Below are 21658 nucleotides of genomic sequence, written 5' to 3' on the forward strand. Positions count from 1 at the left end.
GTAATCCCTAACACCCTGGCAGCTTGGTTCCAGAGCTGGACCTAGCCCCACCAGCACTGCCCTGAGCCCACCTAACCCCTTGAAGTCAGACCGTTTCTCTGGGCTGCTCCTATCACAAAATCCGAATTTGCTTGGAACAAGCGCCCTCTTAATTTGCCCCTCTCAGTTCTCTGCAGTTGGCAGCTTGGAAAAGGAAGCGAAACAAAGGTCCCTGGGAAAGTAAAGTTTTCAATTAATTTGGTGTGAGGAACGGGCGGGAGTGGGTGGTGACTGCAAAATGCGAGGCCGGTCGGCTGCTGGAGAGACACAGAAGTTTCACGGTGGGAGGCTGAGTGGCTTTCTCCCCCGGCGCCGTTCTCAGGGTCTTTCTGCGGGTCGAAGAAGGACCCGCTGGAGCTGAGAGGCCCAGGTCGGAAGCGACTCCCGGCTGGCCCAAGAGTAGAGGCGAATAGCGTTGAGTAGGCATCCATGGACTTTTCTTTCTGGGACAGATTGTCAGGCTCACTGCGCGGATGCCTGTCTTTCATCTGTTTAAGTCTCTGCCGCCAGCCCCAAGGGCGCTTCGTGGGCATTTTCCGAACGGACAGCGTGTGTGTATAGGAAGGGTCTGCTCCAATGCCTCTTACCTGTGTGAAATGCCTTTGCCGGGTACCAGTGCACAAGGTAGGGCAAATTAGCTCACTCGGATTTAGGGTCTAGAAGTCGACTAACTGAGGGATTCAGCAACAGGATAAAAAATGGGCCTGTTTTCACATCATTCTGATCGTCTCTGTCCTTCGTCTTCATTTTGCTGTGCAACTCGGGGAGCCGAGGAGAGGTGGCAAAAACAGCGGTTGCCGAGACAAGGCGCAGGCCTTGGCGCCCGCCTCAGTCGCAGACAGGGCCTGGGATGGGCCGTCGCGCAATCAACTCGTGGGGGTGGCTGCAGCGCGTACGCCTGGGTCGGGGGGGACGGCGGGAATGGGAGGTGGACCCTGCAAGGGGCAGGAGAGGGGTGGGGGCCGGAGTGGGTGGGTCCAGCCAGGCCTGGGCCGGGAGCCAGGCTCCCCCGCGTCCCTACCCCCACGTGGCCGCGCGCAGCCAATGGCACGCCCCCGGCGGGCGCCCTCGGGGCGGGAGGCGGCCCCCAGACCGGCCCAGGCCCCCTCCCAACCTGAACTTCGTTTTTATAAACGTCCCGCGATGAGCTAACCTGTTGGAGGGCGGGCGGGCCGGAGGCGGGAGGCTCACAGAGGGAGAGAGGGCTAGAGGAAGAGGGCGGGAGCGAGCGAACCAGAGAGAAAGGAGAGGAGGGAGGAGGCGCGCCGCGCCATGGTGTCCTGCGCGGGGCCAGGGCCAGGGCCGGGGCCGGGCCAGGCCGGGCCATGAGCCGCGCCGGGAGCTGGGACATGGACGGGCTGCGGGCAGACGGCGGGGGCGCCGGTGGCGCCCCGGCCTCTTCCTCCTCCTCCTCGGTGGCGGCGGCGGCGGCGTCAGGCCAGTGCCGCGGCTTTCTCTCCGCGCCTGTGTTCGCCGGGACGCATTCGGGGCGGGCGGCGGCGGCGGCGGCGGCGGCTGCGGCGGCGGCAGCGGCAGCCTCCGGCTTTGCGTACCCCGGGACCTCTGAGCGCACGGGCTCTTCCTCGTCGTCGTCCTCTTCTGCCGTTGTGGCGGCGCGCCCGGAGGCTCCCCTAGCCAAAGAGTGCCCAGCACCCACGCCTGCAGCGGCCGCTGCAGCGCCCCCGAGCGCTCCAGCGCTGGGCTACGGCTACCACTTCGGCAACGGCTACTACAGCTGCCGTATGTCGCACGGCGTGGGCTTACAGCAGAATGCGCTCAAGTCATCGCCGCACGCCTCGCTGGGAGGCTTTCCCGTGGAGAAGTACATGGACGTGTCAGGCCTGGCGAGCAGCAGCGTACCGACCAACGAGGTGCCAGCGCGAGCCAAGGAGGTATCCTTCTACCAGGGCTATACGAGCCCTTACCAGCACGTGCCCGGCTATATCGACATGGTGTCCACTTTCGGCTCCGGGGAGCCTCGGCACGAGGCCTACATCTCCATGGAGGGGTACCAGTCCTGGACGCTGGCTAACGGGTGGAACAGCCAGGTGTACTGCACCAAGGACCAGCCACAGGGGTCCCACTTTTGGAAATCGTCCTTTCCAGGTAGGGGCGATGGAGAAAAGGGACCGACACGAGGGAGGGGGAGAGAGAAGGAGAAAAGAAAGGACTAAGAGTATGCGCTCCTACTTGGGAGTGGGAGTTGTGCCTGTGCTCCACACCTGACCAGGGTTAACCCAGTGGAAATTTGTCCAGTTCGTGTGAAATCTGTAAATTCCTCCTCTGATTTCAACTGCCTCCGTCACTGCCCTTTCTTTCCTGTGTGCAGCGCAGACACGTTTTTCTCCTAAAGTTGAGAGTCTCTGCGTGCCCTTTCCTTGGGCCTCTCCCTTTTCTCCTAAAGAGACCTTTTCCCTAAGAAACCTGACAGAGTTGGGTCCCCCCATTTTCAAAGACATCACTGCCCCAAGATGACTACTAAGGCTTGTTAGATCAAGCCCACGAACTCCTAACATAGGAACGCGGGAAATCAAAATTTGAGCAAAAGACCTGAGTTGGTATGTGTCTATGTATGTAAGTTTGTTTTTATACAACCGACATTTGCAGAAACTGTCCTCATGAACGTGCCCAATAACCACACCATAAAATTGCAAGCTTGTTAAGATGCCGGTTTGAGAAACTATGATAATCAATCAAATTAACCATTGTTGTTAAGTGCAAATAATCCTTCTTTAATAACAGGTAAGTGTTATGTCTATGTACATAATAAAGACCAAACAGCATGGCATTTTTAAAAAATTTCCTGCACCCCTGCAAACACACACACACACACACACACACACACACACAGTCCTCAGCTAGGTGCTCCAAATATCCCAGCCTAATTTTTCTTGTGCTTTTGTTTGTATCAGGGGATGTGGCTCTAAATCAGCCGGACATGTGCGTCTACCGAAGAGGGAGGAAGAAGAGAGTGCCTTACACCAAACTGCAGCTCAAAGAACTGGAGAACGAGTATGCCATTAACAAGTTCATTAACAAGGACAAGCGGCGGCGTATCTCGGCTGCTACGAACCTATCTGAGAGACAAGTGACCATTTGGTTTCAGAACCGAAGAGTGAAGGACAAGAAAATTGTCTCCAAGCTCAAAGATACTGTCTCCTGATGTGGTCCAGGTTGGCCACAGACAGCTTAGAAGCCATTCGGTTGTCTCCAAAAGGCCTTTGGAAAGACTTGAATATGTATTTAATTCCCCCCACCCCCTGCCAATGGTGGCAAATTTTGTGAATTGTTTTTCTCTCTTCCCCTGATCTGGCTCTAAAACCTTCTGCTGCCCAACCTGACTTTGTAGTTCTGATTTTTACTTGTTTATTATTGGTTTTGTTCTTGCCTAGGGTTTTAAAAATATCTGTTTTTAATGTTTTGTTTCTCCCTCCAGGCCAGTATAAAGGGACTTGAAGTATTTTTTAATAATCCGCCCCCAATGAACTTCAGAAGTGCCATTCTGATTTAAGGGTTTTTTAAAAAAATTACTTTATTTGTTCGTTCCCAGCACTGATTATCTTCATAATCCTTTAGGACAGAATGGTTTTCAGTCGTTCATATCCTGTAATTAGGTAATTGAATCATTAGCTCTCAGCAGTTGCCCTGAGGCAAGTGGAAAGGCAGGCAGTGCTCTGGGGTCACCAGGAAAGTCTAAAAACAGGAGGCTGAAGGTACTGTGATGGCTTTAAAAGTGGCCACCTTATTAAATAGGGTTTGTATCAATATTGAAATGAAGACAATCTTTCCAACTTTGGGTGTTTCACTTGCTGTTTTAATTGTTTGTTTTTAACACTTTGTAGGTTTGTGTTTTCATAATCTTTAATTTGAAACTCATGTGTCCTCATGGATCGTGGATGCCTTCATTTCTTGAGCTCTCAATGCAGACATTTAAATGGCTGCAATCAGTAGAGTGACCCGCGGATGGCATAAATGCACCTCCTTTTCTTGGCCTTGGATCTATGGGTCTGGGATTGTGGTCATCTCCTCAATCCTCAAAAAGAGGCTGAATCAATGTGGCCATGGGTGGGAACTTACATACAGAACCCAATGAAGAACTTGACTGTCTAAACAAGGGGGCCTCGCATGGAGCTGTAAAGCATCTAACAAATATGAAAAATGTGAAGTTCCAAGGTCCAAGAAGAAAAATAATGATGTTTCTGAAAGTGATGATAAATAATTACTTTTAAAGTGCTGCATATTTATACAATTGAGAGATTATTTTTGTAAATGCAATGTCTGTGAGCTGGGATACATGGGCAGTGCTTCAGACATTTAAAAATCACTTTTTACTCCTAGGGAGATGCCAATAAACAGAACTCTTTTGTTTCTTCTGAGTCCTTATACATTTGTTTTATTTTTTCAAGTTTGTGTTTCTTCTTGAAACGATTCGTATTTATTACAAAATCTTGGTATCTTGAACACAATTATGTTCTCTATAGATGAAGGAAACTCAACACTAATTCTGGTTTCTGGAACCTTCATGCTCTCCACTTTTGGCCCCCTCCCTCCCTTTTGCCCACGACTTTAACATAAGTAGTGATGTTTTAAAATGAGAATATCATTTACAGTGTTTTAAATGATATTTTATTTTATACCAGGCCAGCTCAAAAGACAATAAAATTTTACTTTCCTTTCAGTATTGTCAATTTATTTATATAGTTCTATTTATTTTTTAATCCATATGTATTTGTATGCCTGTGCATAGAAAAACTTACTCACTTGAAAATTTTCAACCTAGAAAGACCATTATAAACATCTGGACTAGGAAGGTCTTGAAATTAGAAAGACATACCCATATTTGGCAATCGAAAAAGAAACATTTCAAGCTTATCCCATATCGCCTTCTCCGGGCAGTCTGCACAGAGCAGTTGACAACTGAAAACATAAAACCTAAACTTTCAGACGCAATTTTTAGGCACTAGAATTTTCTGTTTGAGGCCTTTTTGCCACTCAGGGAAATGGCCGGTGAGGAACTGGATGACTCCTCATGGTTAGCTCCCCACACAATCAACTCAGTGGTTGCTAACGTTTTCGTGTGTAAGTTACGTAGTGATATTTAAAACCTCACTTAGTGTGCAAACTCTCCTGGTGGGAGGGCTCCCTCATGACTTTGAGAGAGAAAACGCAGAGAGCTAAGACTTGGAGCTACTTTCGTTTTCCCTGTCCCAGCTTGATTTCTTTCAAATCTTACTGCCGACCGTGGACAGCTAACTTCGTTTTTGAGGGGGAGGGACAGAGACAGAGAAACAGAGAGGTATGATCGCGATTCAATCTCTGCAGAAGAAATAACCCGTGTACAAGGGGCCACACCATCCCCCACCTTACACTTCGGGAAGGGTCGTTACCGTTTTTGTGGTTTTTCTCAAAAGATGTGTTTTCATCAGAAACGGGCACCATTTTTCCTTTCTCCTCATCGCCAACTTCCCCTCCATTTTTTGTGAGTCCCACACTCCGGAGTTTCACTCCATTTCCCGTGTCTATTTCTCGGGTTTCCCATCGTGGGTAGGGGAGATTGCCTCGAGGTTTTCCTTTCATCTCTAGTTTGCATGTCACTTCCCCCCCTCCCCCCGCCTTGGAGAAATGGTAGGTTTGCTGAAGCTTAAAACTGTGCTCAAACGCTCTCTGGAGGTATTTGGATTGAGGGCTAAATCAATAACGAAGAAGGCTTTGTTATTCATATGCATTCCCTTTATATTCCAAATTGCAGAGGGAGGAGAGGAACTGGTAAGTGGCCCAGGCACTGGGAGGGAGGCCCTCGGGGAGCCCGGAAGGCTAAGGTGGCTTGGAGAGAGGCCTTTCCTTCGGTTGGAGACAGGCGGCAGGAGAACTCCTCAGAAACCCGGCAGGTTTTTAGCGCCGCGGGTGGGGGAACGAGGTCCCCGTGTCGCGTGATTCAAGAGGCGAAGGAAGCATTGGAGCCGGGACCCACGGTCAGACAAAGGGGCGACTGCAGTGCTTCCCCGCCTCTGGCAGCCCCCTGGGTCCCTCTGGCTCCGCTGTCAGGGGCGGCCTTGCCGCCAAGATCTCCGGCTTTCGGAGGCGCTAGGCTGCGTCTGAAAGCGGGCTGTGACCGCGCGGGCTGGCGACCCCAGGGCGGCCGCACCGCCCTTCACTGTTGATCTTGACCGTGCGGCTGCGCCCCGATAGGCATGGAGCGCGCTCGCCATCTCCTGGGCGTTGGGCGGCATTGGCAGAGCTCTCTATTCGCTCCTCAGCCAAATCCTGTTCCATTTTCTCAATCACCAGCCAAGCCACCTCCCGCCACTACTTTCCACCCCGACCCTCCCTCGATCCGGGTCCCCAGCTCGCATAAGACTTTGCCTGCCAGACCTCGAAAGTCATAAACCCGGGGGATGAAGTGGGAAGACTGCCCAAGGAGCAATGGAGGGAACCTAGTTGTTCTTGTTTTTCCTGTTTTTCACTTAGTTCTTTTATGCCTTTAGTCCTGAGGCGCAAACAGCTGTTGTAGGGCTGCCTAAAGGTCCGAAAGAGACACCCCTCGGCTTGGAAATAACGAGGAATCGTCGTGCACTGAAACGTGAGGAGAGACTGCAGGGACCCCTGGAGCTGGAGCTTTCGGGAGTAACGAAGCTGCAGCTCCTCGAAAATAGGATGGGTTCCCCAAAATAAGAGCTCTTAGGGATCTGAGGCTTGTATTCCCTTAAGTATCTAGGAACTGGGATTGCAGTTTGTGCTTGCCCCCACCTCCCAAGACAGGACGAGAGCGAGTGAGTCTCTATGCCTGGGCTCCTAAGGAAACTCTCTGGCAGAGCCAGAGGAGCCCCAGACGTCCCCACCCCCACGTCCTCACTCCCTCTCTCCCCCCAACCAGAGCAGGAGGAAGAGGCCGATTGCGTTCCCCAGAGCCACCCAATTGGTCGCCATAACTCACACAATAAAGTGGCAGCGCGGCGGTCAGTCTTGCCCTCCGGCGGCGCCTGTGTGGTCTCAGTGCGGGAGCCCGCGATCTAACCAATTCCAGCTTGGCTCGGAGACCGAGGGTCCTGCTGCAGGCTGAGACTGGCGCCGGTCACGGGGTCTCCCAGGGTCTTGGGATCAGAGGCAGGAGGGGAGGACCCCTAGTCCTCTGGCCGGACTAGGCAAGAGGGCCAGCTGCGGGGTCTGAGCACACCGCTCCCGGCTAAGAACTGCTGCCTTTCCCACTTCCCTGTTTGTCAGACCCGTGAACTCCCTATCCCCGGCACCCCTGGGGGCGCTGAGGCAAGGAACTCTGCTAGCCAGCTACCTCCGAACGCCCGCTGTTCCCCGGCCAGGTGGCTCTGGCTCTTCTGCCTTTCCACACCTTTCCACACCCAGTCGGGGGAGTTCGTCCTGCTTTGCCCTCCACTTGGTGGATGGGGACACCTCGGAGTTCTGGTTTGCAGTGTGTAGTCCTGGAGGGGACTCCTGAAGATAAAAGGAATGTAGCCTTTGGCCACGATTGGTGGATCGAGCTGATGGGTTCCCTGGCGGACATTCTCCATGGACCTTTATGGCAATTTCCCTATGATCAGAGTTCTTAGCCATGGGGACACAAACCAGAAATAGTGTGGCCTCCTTCCTGGATCCCAAAATTGGGTAGTTTGTGATGCCCTTTTTGTGTCTGCGGCCTGGGACTGAGGGCTCAAGTAGCGAATGGGTCTTTGCTGCCAGATCCTCGGGCAGAGGTCTCTGGAGAAACCCTCTCTGTGGGAGTGATTGGGGTAAAAGTGACATTGCTCAGGCCAAGGGACAGAGCTCCTGGTGCCGCCGGACCGCGCCCTCTCCGGATAAGTCGAGAGGCGCCGGTTAATGGAAAATGCCTCCGCTGCAACTTAAAGCCGGTAGAAGCAAGCCGGGCCCAGAAAGCCTGCGGAAAACGAATCGCAAAGCCAATCACGACCAAGAAGAGTCCCAGGGGACACTTGGGCAGAGTCACCCTCTTGCCCGATGTCCCCAGCTGCTGAAGCCGGGCCTGGAAACCCGCAGACAGTTAGTCTTCGCTCAACATGATTTGGCTCTGCTGGCAGCCTCGTCCTTCGCCATCGAACATTGCGGGTGTTATCATAATACTCTGAAGGGGGGGAAAACGGGTCGGGGGGATGTAGGCGGTGCTGAAATGACCGGCTTTGAAGAACCTGCAGGCAAAGTTTCGTCCAATCGTCTGAGCCTGTCCTCTTATTCCCGGTTGTAACTAAATACTGTTGCGAGCGCAGCCGAAGCCCTTTGTTGGAGATGTGTGAGCGCAGTCTCTACAGAGCGGGCTATGTGGGCTCGCTTCTGAATCTGCAGTCGCCAGACTCTTTCTACTTCTCCAACCTGCGGCCGAATGGCGGCCAGCTGGCCGCACTTCCCCCTATCTCCTACCCGCGCGGCGCGCTGCCCTGGGCCACCACGCCCGCCTCCTGCGCCCCCGCGCAGCCTGCGGGCGCCACTGCCTTCGGCGGCTTCACGCAGCCCTACCTGGCTGGCTCCGGGCCTCTCGGCCTGCAGCCCCCAACAGCCAAGGACGGACCCGAAGAGCAGGCTAAGTTCTATGCGCCCGAAGCGGCCGCTGGGCCAGAGGAGCGCGGTCGTACCCGGCCGTCCTTCGCCCCCGAGTCTAGCCTGGCTCCTGCAGTGGCTGCTCTCAAAGCGGCCAAGTATGACTACGCTGGTGTGGGTCGTGCCACGCCGGGCTCCACGACCCTGATCCAGGGGGCTCCCTGCGCCCCTGGCTTCAAGGACGACACCAAGGGCCCGCTCAACTTGAACATGACAGTGCAGGCGGCGGGCGTTGCCTCTTGCCTGCGACCTTCACTGCCCGACGGTAAACGGTGCCCATGCTCCCCGGGCCGGTTTGGGCCGGGATGGGAGGTGGGGTTCAAGGGAGAGTGTAAGGGGAGGTGAACAGCCTGGGGGCGGGCAATAGACAGAGTACGGGCTGGGTTGACGTGGGTTGGGGCTGTGTTGCAGGCCTGCCGTGGGGGGCGGCCCCGGGGAGGGCCCGCAAGAAGCGGAAACCCTACACGAAGCAGCAGATTGCGGAGTTGGAGAACGAATTCCTCGTCAACGAATTCATCAACAGGCAGAAACGCAAGGAATTGTCCAATAGGCTGAACCTCAGCGACCAGCAAGTCAAAATCTGGTTCCAGAACAGGCGTATGAAGAAGAAGCGCGTGTTGCTTCGGGAGCAGGCGCTGGCGCTCTACTAGCTGCGCGCGTGGCCAGGGCCGGGTTGGATCTGCCCTTTTGGACAGAGGCCTTGTTTGGGGAGGGGGATCTGGGGCTAAGGCTAAGGCTTTTCCTTCGGTTCCTTCTCTGCTGGTCCCAGAAGCCACCAAGAGATTTACAGACCAGGCCAGCTGGGCCTCCTTGCTTTCCTCAGTCCCTGAGAAGCCCGTGAGAAACGTGCGGAAGTACCAGTGCAACTCTGGCTGGCCTTAAGGCTTCCACGTTGGGGGACTGAGGCCAACTCTCCTTGCTCCTGGCTGGGGCATTTGCACCCACCGCTCATTCTTGCTCCCTGGTACCTGGATTTTTCTGTTTCCACCCAATTCGTTCTCCCTTTCCCCCTCTCTCCAGCCCCTTCAGCGTATAGCAGTCGCCTAGTTAGGGCTCAGAGTGGAAGGCCTCCTGAGGGAATGGAAAGGACTGTGGGTACAATTAGGTCTCTGCAGCAGAAGCCCTTTGTGGCAAGGCCAGGATCTTCACTCTGGAGAAAGGAAAGGGCACCATCCACCCTCCACCCTCCTGTCTGCTCTGGCTGATTTGAGAGGACAAAAGCCACACTAGATCTGCAGACTTTGGGAGGAAAAGGGAGGGAAGGGGAGGGGCTGGGTAGTGGGGTAAACTTGGAGATATCTCGAAATGAGAAATGCGAAATAGGCTGGCCTATTTCCAGCTGGGTAGAATACGGTGGAACCTTCGTTTCCTGAGATGGGATGAGAGAGACTGGGGCTCCAGACAAGTGCCATCTCCAGACAAGACTGGCAAACATTGCCCTACTCCCACCTTCTCAAACATGCCTAGGCCAGGCCTATGAACCCTGTAACTGGATCCCCAGAGCCTAGCTCTGGTGAAAGGAGCTGTTGGTCTGCTTTGAAGCTCTGTTGCACAGGGAGGAGGGAAAAATATCCAGGGGAGGAGAAGGGAGTGAATAAGAGGAGGAGGGGTACTGCACTCCAACTGTAAATATGGCTTTCCAGTTGAGGTGAGTAAAGGTGTTGGTGCATCTTTCTTTCTTCAATTACCTTAATGGAACCCCATAAGGATAGGCCTTCTCAAGAGTCAAGGGGAGGGGAAGGAAGTCTCTTAGATTCTCTGCCCTGCTAGCTGCTCTTGACAAAGCAAAGAGGACCAGAAGTTCCTCTCACCGTCTCTACCATCTGCCAACTCTACCAGAGGCTCAGCTACTGTGCCCCTTCTGAGGCATGTCTGGCCTGTCCCAGTGGAGACTTTAAGGCCCTGGGCCCTGCCAGCCTTGCCTCATGGAGGCAGGGGTTCCCAAATGCCAGGTGGAGTTGTTCTGGGTGTACTGGAGTGTCCCGCCTTAATCTCAGTGAACCAAGCCTCCCCCTGCCAGCTCATTCCACTATCCCTGCCTCTTCTCCCTCTCCTTCTGACATGTAGCACTCCTCCTTTGCAATTCCTAGCACGATGCACAACAACTCAAGGATTCAGGATTCCTTCCCAAAGTCCAGTGATTTCTTTTCAGTGGAGGACCTGGCCCTAAACCTGGAGTGGGCCCCTCACAGAGAGCCCTGAGCCTTAGCCCAACTGACTTCAGTTGATATTTAAACTAATTTCATTTTCTAGGCTATCTAATAGTTATCATGCATGTTTTGTTTTGATTTTGTCAAAAACAGTAGCTTGTATATATCAGACACAATATATACAAATGTTTTGAGTGAAAATAAATATCCAGGTCTGAGCCAAGCTGTCAAGGGGCTGAAGTCAATTTTTCAAAATGTTTTGGATTCCACCTTAATGTTTTTCAGGCCACCAAATTCATTTTTCTTTTCTGGTTGTTGTTTCACCGCGGGTGTTGACTGTTCGTTAAATGAGAAAATGGCTTCCGAGGCAGTCAGGAAATGGTGTGTAAAAGCCTACGAACCAAATATGTTTGGAATATCCAAAAGGGAAGGACCATGGCAGATCTGAGTGTGTCTCACACATTAAGGGGACTCTCAGTTTGTTGCAAGCTGGGACTTCCACACTTAGCCTAAATTCTCAAATTTTAAAGCTTGCTGGTATTCGGGGTCTGTAAAGATTTGAGGTTCTTCAGATGTCAAAACAAAACATCTGTCTCCACCGAGTTTTGGTCTGACTTCTCTGGAACCGGCTATGTCCTGCTAAATCCTTGATACCAGCAGGTTTACCAGGCACCCAGCAGACTCCCTTGGGAAATGGGGCCTCAAAACTCCCTAGTCCATCTGAACCTCTAGCTTAGTCCAGGAAAGTCAGGGCCTGCTTGCTACTCATTTTCTTGCAAACCCCAGCTCCTAGCTGGTGGAGGTGGAAACTAGCTTTTAGCTAGAGGAAGAATTAGCAAAACCACTAAATCACTAACACTGAATATTCAACATTTCAACTCCCCTTCCCAGAAGCAAATTTGGTGTATAATTGAAATTTTTAATTGTTCTTTAATTGTATACACACACACAACTATATATACCTATATGTATATATATTCAATAGGAGAGAAAGAAGCAAGAGCTGCCAAGGCCCTATGGCTCAAAAGGATTCTCCACCTGGCTGGGCACATAGAGGCGATGGTACCCAGAGTAGGATCTCCAAGTCTGAGTCTGCATTCAGAGGTTTGCCTCCTCAAAAACAACTGAACAAAGGCTGAAGCCGCACTGAGCCCTCGGAAGGCTGGGGAAAGGAGGAGGAAAGCATATGAACTCAGATCCAGGCCTTAAGACAGAAAACACGGAGGCCGTTTCTTTCCAAAATATATCATTAAATCATCGTGTTCTTTCCCTTTAGCCTGGGATGAGTGGGGGGAGGGGATATTCATGGAGATCACTCCTCAAAGAAAATTAAATTATTCTAAATATAAAAGCATATCTCTTGGTTCAGCAGTCTTTTCCAAATCTATCCTGTTTGCTATTTCACACAAATACAAAGACTCTGGTGTCTCCTTCCATAGCCCGGGTTCCCGCAGAGATTTGGAACCACTAGGAAATTTGTTAAAAAAAAAAAAAAAAAGCTGAAGAGAAAGGACGCTAAAATCTGAGTGCTCAACATTCCCTTCAGAAAGACAAATGTGTCCTCTGAAATGCTGCAGTCCAAGCGGGCCTCTTGACCAAGAAAACGGTTTTAAAACGAGAAAAAAACAGCTTCATCTGGCATTCAATCAGTTGGGAACTCAGAGGGCGGCGGGGAAGGGGGGACGCTTTTAAGGCCTGGGGGTTCTCCCCCAGGGAGGTGGGCTGAGGAGGCTTCCGGGATGCCGGCGGGTGGAAGAGAAATCTGGAATCTTTGTAAATATTCATGTGGGGGGATGCCCCTTCACCCTTCACCCGCCTCTCCCAGCTGCATTCCCCCCTCAGTGATAGTGGGGGAGGGCAAGGCGACTGCCCCACTGTCCTTAGACAAAGGTGATCTCCCCATATTTTTGTTCTCCAGTCGCTTGACTTAAGAAGTCCATTCCGAAGGCTCTGCAGGGAAGGAACTGGCTCTGGGTGTTTTCCCTGCATTTCTCTTCTTTCGTTTCTTAAAAGAGCATAAATAATTAAAGTTTGGCAGGGAGGAAAAGCTTTCTTGCAGAACTGTAGTGGCAATAAATGAAATGACTCAGAATCCCTTCCCCAGTCAGCTTTTACGAGAGCTGCCAGACAGTGTCTGTTCACGTTCTCCAGATACCAGGGGCGCCCTGACAAAGTTAAGGTCAAGTTAGTGTCTTATCTTGGGTGGCTCAAAATCACCGCATCGCGTCCCGGCGCTGTGCGGAAAGCTCTTTCTCGCGGAGCGGCTGGCTGCGCCCCGAAGGCCTGGTGCGCTCCCTGCGTTTCGGGTGGGGCCGCGCAGGCAAGGACAAGGCCACAGAGCCGGGGTCTTCACGGTAGGTTCTCGAGCGGGACGCGCGGGTCCGGAGGCTGCGGTTTTCCCTGGGTTTGGGGAATTGGGGTAGGAACTAGGAGGGAGCTGGGGCCAAAGAGCCAAGCGGGCTGGGACTGGAATGAAAGCGCTCTGGGTTGTGGAGTGGGTCGGGGGGCAAGGGTCCGCGCTAAGGAGCCGAAAGGGGCCGGCCGCCCCCTTCCCCTATGCACCGGCGCGCCACTGCAGATGGTTCACCCTCCCCCGCCAAATCGCTGCTCCCGCCGGAGCTGCCGTCGCCATGTCGTTGAACTTGAATGGTTCGTCCTCCCCTTTTCCCTCTTCGGCGGTCAGCAGGCTCCATATTGGGGGCGCCGGGCTGCCTGCACCCCACCCCGTGCCGCCAGCAGAGAGAAGGTGCGAGAATTTTGCGAACCCCCAGACACATAAAGACCCGGATTGAAGTCCTCGCAGCTGCCCTGGGTCCTGAGCTACCGCAGGGCCAGTGTGCAGCGTCCAGGGAGCCATTTTAGGAGAGAGATCCAGGGGCGTCGACCACGAGCCCGAAAGGGAGAGGCTTGGGCCTGGGATGGAGATGGGGAGGCAGATAAGTGTGCTGGGGGTCTGGGTTGAGGAGAAGAATGTCAGCTGGAATCTGGGCGGGGGTGCCAGCTGCGGGGAGGGAGCACACAAGATGGGCAGTTCTAGTTGGGGGAGGCTCGATGCCCTCCAGTCGCCACAGACCTATTTGCGCAGTGTTGGGGGAGGGAAGCAGACATGGGAAGGGGCGGAGGAAGGAGAGAGGAAGGGAGAAAGGGAGGGAGGAGAAAAAGAGGAAGGGGGGGTACATCAGCCAGAAAATAGATATTAGCTCAGACCACCCGCCTTTTCTCTGTCTGTCCGCACGGTGGGCAGAGCGCACAGCACCGGCACTGCAGCAGCCCGGGCCAGGGAGGGAACCAGCATCACAGCCAGCGCCGCCTGCCCTGGGTATAGGACTGAGGCCCAGGCCCCAGCGCTGGGATTGCCTGGGCGGAGGAATCTTGGGGAAAGGGGCAGCCTCCTGCCCTCGGTTCTGGGATTTGGGTTTGGGAAGAGACGGTTTACCTTTGAAAAGCGTCTGCTCTCTCGGAGGTGGGATCCCAGGCCTCGCCTGGACCCATGGGCTAGGAGAGGGTCGCGGCAGGCTGGGAGGAGAGTGAGGCCTTGGGGGAGCGGATGGGGTGCCCCACGAAGAGTCTGCCTCAGAGCCAGGTGACACAGAGGGGCTCCAGGAGGGAGTCAGGCTCCGCTGAGAGCCCTTAGAGAGACAACCTATCTTGGGGGAGGGGCTGAAGTGACCATGCAGACCCAAGGGTACCAGAAGAGCCTCGGGGAAACGCGGCATGGATGCGCAGGCCTTGGCGGGGCTCCGAAGCAGTGAAGGGTCTGGGTATAAGGCGGACACCCAGGCTAGGCCTGAAAGCAGAGGGGTGAGGAGGACGAAGGTTCGAGTATGAGGGGGTTGTCTCTTGTGGGGAGCCAGCGGGAAGCCAAGCACCCTGAGAGTAGGACTCCAGATCCTTTTGTTCACCAGACTCCCCAGATTCTAGGGAGGCCGGGGACCACGGGCTGAGCCCCCTCCTGGCTTCAGTGCTGAAGGAGAAGGCAGAGAGGCAACGGGGAGAGAGACAGAGACAGTGACACACAGCTTAGAGGAAAGGAGGGGAGAGGATGAGAGGACAGAGAGAGAGAGGAGAAGGGAGACAGGAAAGCAAGAGGAAGGAAGAAGGAAAGCGGAAAAGAAGAGGAAGGAGAGAAGTGAAGACAGGAGAGAGAAGGGAGAAGACTGAAGAGAGACCAAGCAAGGAGAAAGAGACACAAGAACAGAGAGGGAAACCAGAGAGAAGGGAAGAGAGCCGGGTGGGCACGAAGGCCCCGGCCTGGGTGAGTGCCTACGTGGTGAATGGCCTGGGTTTTTCCGAGGCCAGCACTCGCACCCTTGGGGTCAGAACCGGAAAGAGCCAAGTCACTCCGCTCTGAACGCGCTGGGCAGAGAAATATGTAAATCAGGGCTCCCTGCGCCCTGGAGAGTGTCGAAATTACGCCCGCCCGGTGAACAAGAAGCAACAAGCTCCCAGGCGGGTGAGCTTCAGAGGGTGGCAGAGTCGCGGGGGAGGGAGCGGCTGCAGTAAGGGGGGTGGGGTTCGGAACCTCACACCCTCACACCTAGTTCCTAGCTTCTAGGGAGCCTGGAGCCGGGGCTTCCCCCCCTCTGCTCGCTGCTTCTCTCCCTTCCCCCTTCCTCCCCCTCTTCCCCCTCCTTCCTCCTCCCCGCCGGCCTCGGTCCGCGTACTTAAAGCGGCGCGGGAGGGCGGACGCGGGCGGGCGGCCCGTTCGGGCGGTGGCAGATGCGCCCAGCGGTGGCAGCGGCCAGCGGCGCGCAGGTGACCGGCCTGAGGCCCAGCCTGGTCAGGGAGCGCCCGGGGAGAGCTGGCGGCAGAGGGCAGCCGATCCGCCCCCAGCGCGCGCGTCTCGGCGCCAGGAGCCGTCCCGGGGCGTGTTGGCGAGCGTTGATATAGATATAAGGACATTTCTCTTCATGGCGTCACGTGACATAATTACCACCAGAATCAATCAAGATGAATTGCACGTCAGCGCCCGGTGGGGATTTTTGCTTAGTTGATCCTGGCCCAAGCCTCTTGTGCAATCGATGGCTCAGGTTGGCTGCGCGGGGAGCGGCCAGGGGCTCGCTGGCGCGCACGCCGCGGAGCCATGAACGACTTTGACGAGTGCGGCCAGAGCGCAGCCAGCATGTACCTGCCGGGCTGCGCCTACTATGTGGCCCCGTCTGACTTCGCTAGCAAGCCTTCGTTCCTTTCCCAACCGTCGTCCTGCCAGATGACTTTCCCCTACTCTTCCAACCTGGCGCCGCACGTCCAGCCCGTGCGCGAAGTGGCCTTCCGCGACTACGGCCTGGAGCGCGCCAAGTGGCCGTACCGCGGCGGCGGCGGCGGCGGCGGCGGCGCGGGGGGCGGCAGCAGCGGGGGCGGCCCCGGCGGGGGCGGCGGCGGCGCGGGGGGCTACGCTCCCTACTACGCGGCGGCGGCGGCGGCGGCTGCGGCGGCCGCGGCGGCCGAGGAGGCGGCCATGCAACGCGAGCTTCTCCCGCCCGCGGGCCGCCGGCCGGACGTGCTCTTCAAGGCGCCTGAGCCGGTGTGCGCTGCGCCGGGGCCGCCGCACGGCCCCGCGGGCGCCGCCTCCAACTTCTACAGCGCGGTGGGCCGCAATGGCATCTTGCCACAGGGCTTCGACCAGTTCTACGAGGCAGCGCCCGGGCCCCCGTTCGCCGGGCCGCAGCCCCCGCCGCCGCCCGCGCCGCCACAGCCCGAGGGCGCAGCCGACAAGGGCGACCCCAAGACCGGGGCTGGTGGCGGCGGGGGCAGTCCCTGCACCAAGGCGACCCCTGGCTCGGAGCCCAAGGGGGCAGCGGAAGGCAGCGGTGGCGACGGCGAGGGCCCCCCGGGAGATGCGGGGGCCGAGAAGAGCGGCGGCGCAGGTAGGCACCGGGTACTGGGCAAGCAGTGGGCCCGGGGGCCGCGGGGGAGGGGGGGCGGCGGGGGCCTCCCTCTGCTTGCGCCTTTTTATGTGCTACTTTATAAGCATTCGAAGAGGTTTATACATCCTATAAGATTTCCCGGGCCGTTGTAAAGTGTGTTTATGGTAGGAAACCAATTTAGGTGGGCTTAAGGTAGACTTCGAGGAGGACATTAATCGCTGTAGAGAGCCTTTTCCCAGTTTTGGGCAGGGGGTTGCTAGATACCATGGAGGGAGGGAGGGAGGGAGATTTCAAGCCAGTGTGAGTGCATACACCGGAGCCTCCTGCTTTTAAGGGAGAGAGGCGGGGGGTGGGGAAGTGGGGGGAGTTTGATCCTTGCACTGGACTTTATCCAAGCCGCTAGCTGACGCGCGCCGCTGGAGTCAAGCAGATGCCCCGGCGGGCCTGCTCTTGTCTCTCTTCCCTCAGGTTCCAGTTTAGAGCCTGCCTTGCCCTCTGCTTCCCCACCTCCGTGCCAGGCTCTGTGTGTGTGTGTGTGTGTGTGTGTGTGTGTGTCCGGGCGTGAACACATGTCCACGCCCGCACTCTCTCCTGTGCCCGCCCATATATCATCCCCCACGACGCAGGCAGGGCCTTTCAGCAGCAGCAGAGAACGTCCCCAACGGGGCCAGGGCCTGGCCCTCGCTCAGTGGCCCGGGCGGGCGGGTGGGGGCTGTCAGGCAGCGGCCTCTCTCACCCCTTGGTCTCTTTGCCTTGCAGTTGCCCCTCAGCGGTCCCGGAAAAAGCGCTGTCCCTATACCAAGTACCAGATCCGCGAACTGGAACGCGAGTTTTTCTTTAACGTGTACATAAACAAAGAGAAAAGACTTCAACTCTCTCGGATGCTCAACCTCACTGACCGGCAAGTCAAAATCTGGTTCCAGAATCGCAGGATGAAAGAAAAGAAACTGAACAGAGACCGTCTGCAGTATTTCACTGGAAACCCCTTATTTTGAGAGCTCCAGGAAGCGCCCCCTCCCCAGCCCCACTCACCCACCCTCCTTCCCACCAGCCTGCTCTCCGCAGGCCCACTGTCCTTGGGTTTAATGACGTCTCTTCTCTGTGGAACTTCACGATTCCTTCCCACGGTCAACTCGGGACCTTCCAGCGACCACTGCAGCCTGCGGACGAGGCCGGGACTTGGCCGAGCGGATCCTAATAAGGGGAAAATGGTAAATGCAAACGTCCCTTTACAATTTTACCGCCAATGTGCTGTCGTTCCCCCTCCCCCTCTCCGAGTCCTCGTGGGGACACGGCGGGGTCTGTAGGAAGTTGGGCCGGGTTGGGGGTGCTAGAAGGCGCTGGTGTTTTGCTCTGAGTTTTAAGAGATCCCTTCCTTCCTCTTCGGTGAATGCAGATTATTTAAACTTTGGGAAATGTACCTTTAGTCTGTCATATCAAGGCATGAGTCACTGTCTTTTTTTGTGTGAATAAATGGTTTCTAGTAAAATGGAGGTTACAGCTTCAATACACTGTATGAATTCTCCTCTTTGAGGTTTAGTGCCTCCTTAGGATATTTTAGTGGCCAGAACCCATGCAACTGAAAATCGAATGAAATACTTTTTAGTCCCACTAAAATAGTAGTCGTACCCTCCCACCACCTCTAGGTTACACTGGTTTTAAAAATCATGTTAGTGATGAATTTCTGAATTGACGATGTGACCAAGCAATGCTGGTGCTGCCTTCTCCAGGCAGTAAGGCTGGGGCAGCAGGAACCTATGAAGCAAACTCCCACCCCCACCCCTAGTCTAGTGAACTTGGGATTTCTGAAAAGACAGCAACCATTTTTAAAAACTGGTTAGAAAATCCAAATGATCTCTTACAAGCTAACAAGGAGCCACAGTCCCTTAAAAAAGAAGAAACCCAAATTAGAACCTTCCATTGAAGGGAGAAGTTTTTGAAAAGGAAGTCATCAGTAGGTGGAGAGGGCTTGCTGGTGTCATAAGTGGACCTGGAGCGGGGAAGGTAAACCCTCCCTGCCCCCACTGAAATAGGGCCAGGAGCTGCAGACCCTCTCACGGCATTTATCGCTTCAAGTTAAAGAATGTGGTGAGGGCTCTACTGCACTTTATGTTGCAGGGCCAGGCCAGGCTGTTTACAAAACCTTGAACTGTCTAGACAACACCATAAAAGCCAAAGTTCTAAACAGCTTAATTGGGTTATATTATACACCTGGTGGGCCCAAAAGAGATTTCCGCAATGTGCAATAAACTGGAGAAGTGAGAAAAGCTCTCTCTCTGAAAAGAGTGAAGTGAATCTTATGACTCTTAACCTCTCCTAAGCCCAAAGACAAAATATAAATCTATAAATGCACAGTACCCCATGCATCTTCCAAGGAGTCATGCACTTCAAAATGCAATTTAAAAAATTGCTAAGCCTTATTTGGGAAGGAAAAAATAAGTGCATAAATGTATGCCTTTGAACTTCCAAAATGTCAAGGTCATCACCTTTAACCTTTCTGAATAATTAGGCGCCTTAAGGTTCTTCTTGATTTTCAGCTGCCACCCACTCTCACACATACATGCTTACACATATAGAGAGCCACACACACATTTATGACCACACAAAATCATACCAGGAGCTCACCATAAATCTAAGAAAATTCCTAATTTCAGGATCAATAACCTTAATTTCCCTGCAAACGTTTGTGTAATGCAATAGCAGTCAACTTCTTTTTAAAAATACTGATTAGATTAAAATGCCTTCTAGCTGCTTTCACTACAGCTAGGAAAGGCTGAGAATTCTGGCGGGGGGTCTTAAATAGTGGTCCCCTTTGCTTTAATGAAGAACTACAGTTTTAAAATCAAGCCTTTGAAAGAGGAAGTTCTGTGCAACCTTACACCTTCATTAAATTTGAAAGCAATTTGCCACCCTGTGAAATAAATTATTGCACTTTCTACAATAAGGAACAAAAGGAAATATAGTTATAATGCTTTTAAAAGCATCCTTTGGTGAAAGATGCAATGGAAACAAAGCCTACAATCGAAAAATATCGTTAAGAAGGGGATTCCTTTGGTATTCTAGACATCGGTTAAAATGTCAGTGCCCTAATAGTATGATCGTTCCATGAGCTTAAAACTGTTTTTTTTCTTTCTGTTTCCATCTATTTTTTAAAACTGCATCTAAACGTAGCAAGCTTGTGTGCCCACTACCCAAGGCAAGCCGAACCCGAGATACCATTTTCCGTTTGCAGGGGCCTGGAGATCCACACGAGGGCGCGCTCACGTTCCAGAAGCCGCGTTTGACCAAGAGGCCGCGGTACCTTGTCTGTCCAACACTGGATTCTAATAGGCGACCTCAACCCCTTAGAAACAGGCGGCAGCTAAGGTGTTTGCTAATTTATTTGTTCTAAGCAGCCATGAGGTGTGAGAAGTTGTATAGAGACAGAAAACGGAGCAACTAGATTCACGAAACAGCCTAATCTTTGTCTCTTTAAAGACAAAGCTGTTGCAAAAGAATACCTTGGTATAACCAGATGGTGTGGAGCAGAGTTTTAAAAGATAAATGTATGCATTTTGAAAGATACCATAGCCACTGTTAGTTAATTAAATTAGGGAAAATCAGTTTTCTTGGTTTCAGTGTGGAGAGCCTTGTCTAGGGTTGGACACCCCCTACTTAACATCCCCCTACCCCCCGCAAAAAAAAAAAAAAAAAAAAAAAAAAACCTTCATCGGTTTTACCCTCTCTCAGACCTCCTGGGATGATTAAAAGGCTTTTGTTTATAACAGATCAGGGAGCGGGCCACTTAGCCAAATGTCTCTCAGAAAAAAATAAGACGCATGGGGGACTGGGAGAATCGTTCTGGGAGCCCGCGGCCGTGCCTGGAGTGCGCGGCTACCAGTGGCGACCGGGTGGCGCCGGCAGGACTGTGAATTGGTGTGCCCAGGCCGGGCTGGGCTGATGCGGACACGGGAGGCAGCAGGCACTCGGGGGAAACGTTTATACTTCAAGGCGTTGTGGAACGGGGAATGTATTTGAAGCAAACGGGCTTTGCGTTTGACAGAACACTGGCCCCCCTTCCAAGTTGCACGCCGGTCTTGAGCAGAGTTGAATTGTGGCTCTCAGAAGCAGTGCATTCTTTGCGTGCCCTCCTTCCTCCAGCAAAGCCCCTGACCTTGGGGAAGGCCTGTGTCCCCGTTCGGAGTTCACAAGAGAGGAGACAGGGCTCCCGGACATTGGCCTCTCTAAGGGAGGATGACTGCCCCCTTTCCCTCCCCGAAGTTCATTGTGAAGAGCCTGCAACCCCCAGAATTAGCGCTGGCCTTGTTGGCCCTCCAAGCCCTGGACCAAAGGCCCTGGGGCCTGCCGCTTGCCCCTCTCCCGGAGCTGGCCTCAGCTTTGGTAGGGAGGCCGGGGCTCCAGTGAGCCCCCCGGCGAGGCTCCAACGAGTGGCGTGGGTGTTCCCCGCAGGCAACCTTGGCTCCACTAGTCTGACCGCCGGTCCAGCTTGTCTATAGTGACGCTACCTTTCCCGAGGCTGAACGGGGTCCTCGGTCTATGTGAAGTGAGAGCTGCCCTCCCTAAATGTCGTTGTGTTCCTCTCAAGGCGGCCCCAGCGGCTGCACATCTGGCTGTGCGGGGGCCCCTTGGACTTGGCTGGCAGCCGCCTGCGAAACACCGCTTCTCAGCGGTCTGCAGTTCCTTTCCTCCCTGCGCCCAAGATGGGCCTGACAAGGGACCGGGATCAGACCAGAACCTCTGGGGGCTGAAGACCTCTCCCCACCCCCATCTTTCAGAGTGTGTGGGGCTTGCGGAGAGTGGCCTTGGATCCTGAGGCGCCAAGGTCTCAGACTCTGAAGTGGAAGGGAAATGCGCGAAGTAGGAGTCTTTTGTGTCTGTGCAGAAGGAGGTTCTCCGGCCGACGGCCCTTGTTGCACGTCTGGATAGACCCCTTATTGCATTGGTGGTAGACTCCCCATTTGCCCCCTAGATTTCCTTTCACCTTGGCTTGGAGGTGCACAGTGCAACCCGGAGGAGCGCCCGGGGAGGACAGCTTTT

General features: G+C 54.2%; 3 protein-coding genes across 3 annotated transcripts; all 3 read left to right on the forward strand.

The window, feature by feature from the left end:
* Positions 1-1194: 1194 nt before the first annotated feature.
* Positions 1195-4415, forward strand: HOXD13 (homeobox D13). Its single transcript, XM_034953843.3, has 2 exons — positions 1195-2145; positions 2952-4415. Exons 1-2 carry the CDS (start codon positions 1365-1367, stop codon positions 3200-3202), a joined length of 1032 nt encoding a protein of 343 aa, XP_034809734.1. The 5' UTR covers positions 1195-1364; the 3' UTR covers positions 3203-4415.
* Positions 4416-8288: 3873 nt separating this feature from the next.
* HOXD12 (homeobox D12) lies at positions 8289-10977 on the forward strand. The gene is made up of 2 exons (XM_003815542.5): positions 8289-8869; positions 9016-10977. Exons 1-2 carry the CDS (start codon positions 8296-8298, stop codon positions 9252-9254), a joined length of 813 nt encoding a protein of 270 aa, XP_003815590.2. The 5' UTR covers positions 8289-8295; the 3' UTR covers positions 9255-10977.
* A 4784-nt stretch (positions 10978-15761) lies between these two features.
* On the forward strand, positions 15762-21638 carry HOXD11 (homeobox D11). Its single transcript, XM_034954558.4, has 2 exons — positions 15762-16621; positions 17381-21638. The coding sequence occupies exons 1-2, from the start codon at positions 15838-15840 to the stop codon at positions 17614-17616; spliced, it is 1020 nt and encodes a 339-aa protein (XP_034810449.1). The 5' UTR covers positions 15762-15837; the 3' UTR covers positions 17617-21638.
* The last annotated feature ends 20 nt before the right edge of the window (positions 21639-21658 follow it).

Source organism: Pan paniscus, chromosome 13 (genome assembly GCF_029289425.2).
Source record: "Pan paniscus chromosome 13, NHGRI_mPanPan1-v2.0_pri, whole genome shotgun sequence".
Classification (NCBI taxonomy): domain Eukaryota; kingdom Metazoa; phylum Chordata; class Mammalia; order Primates; family Hominidae; genus Pan; species Pan paniscus.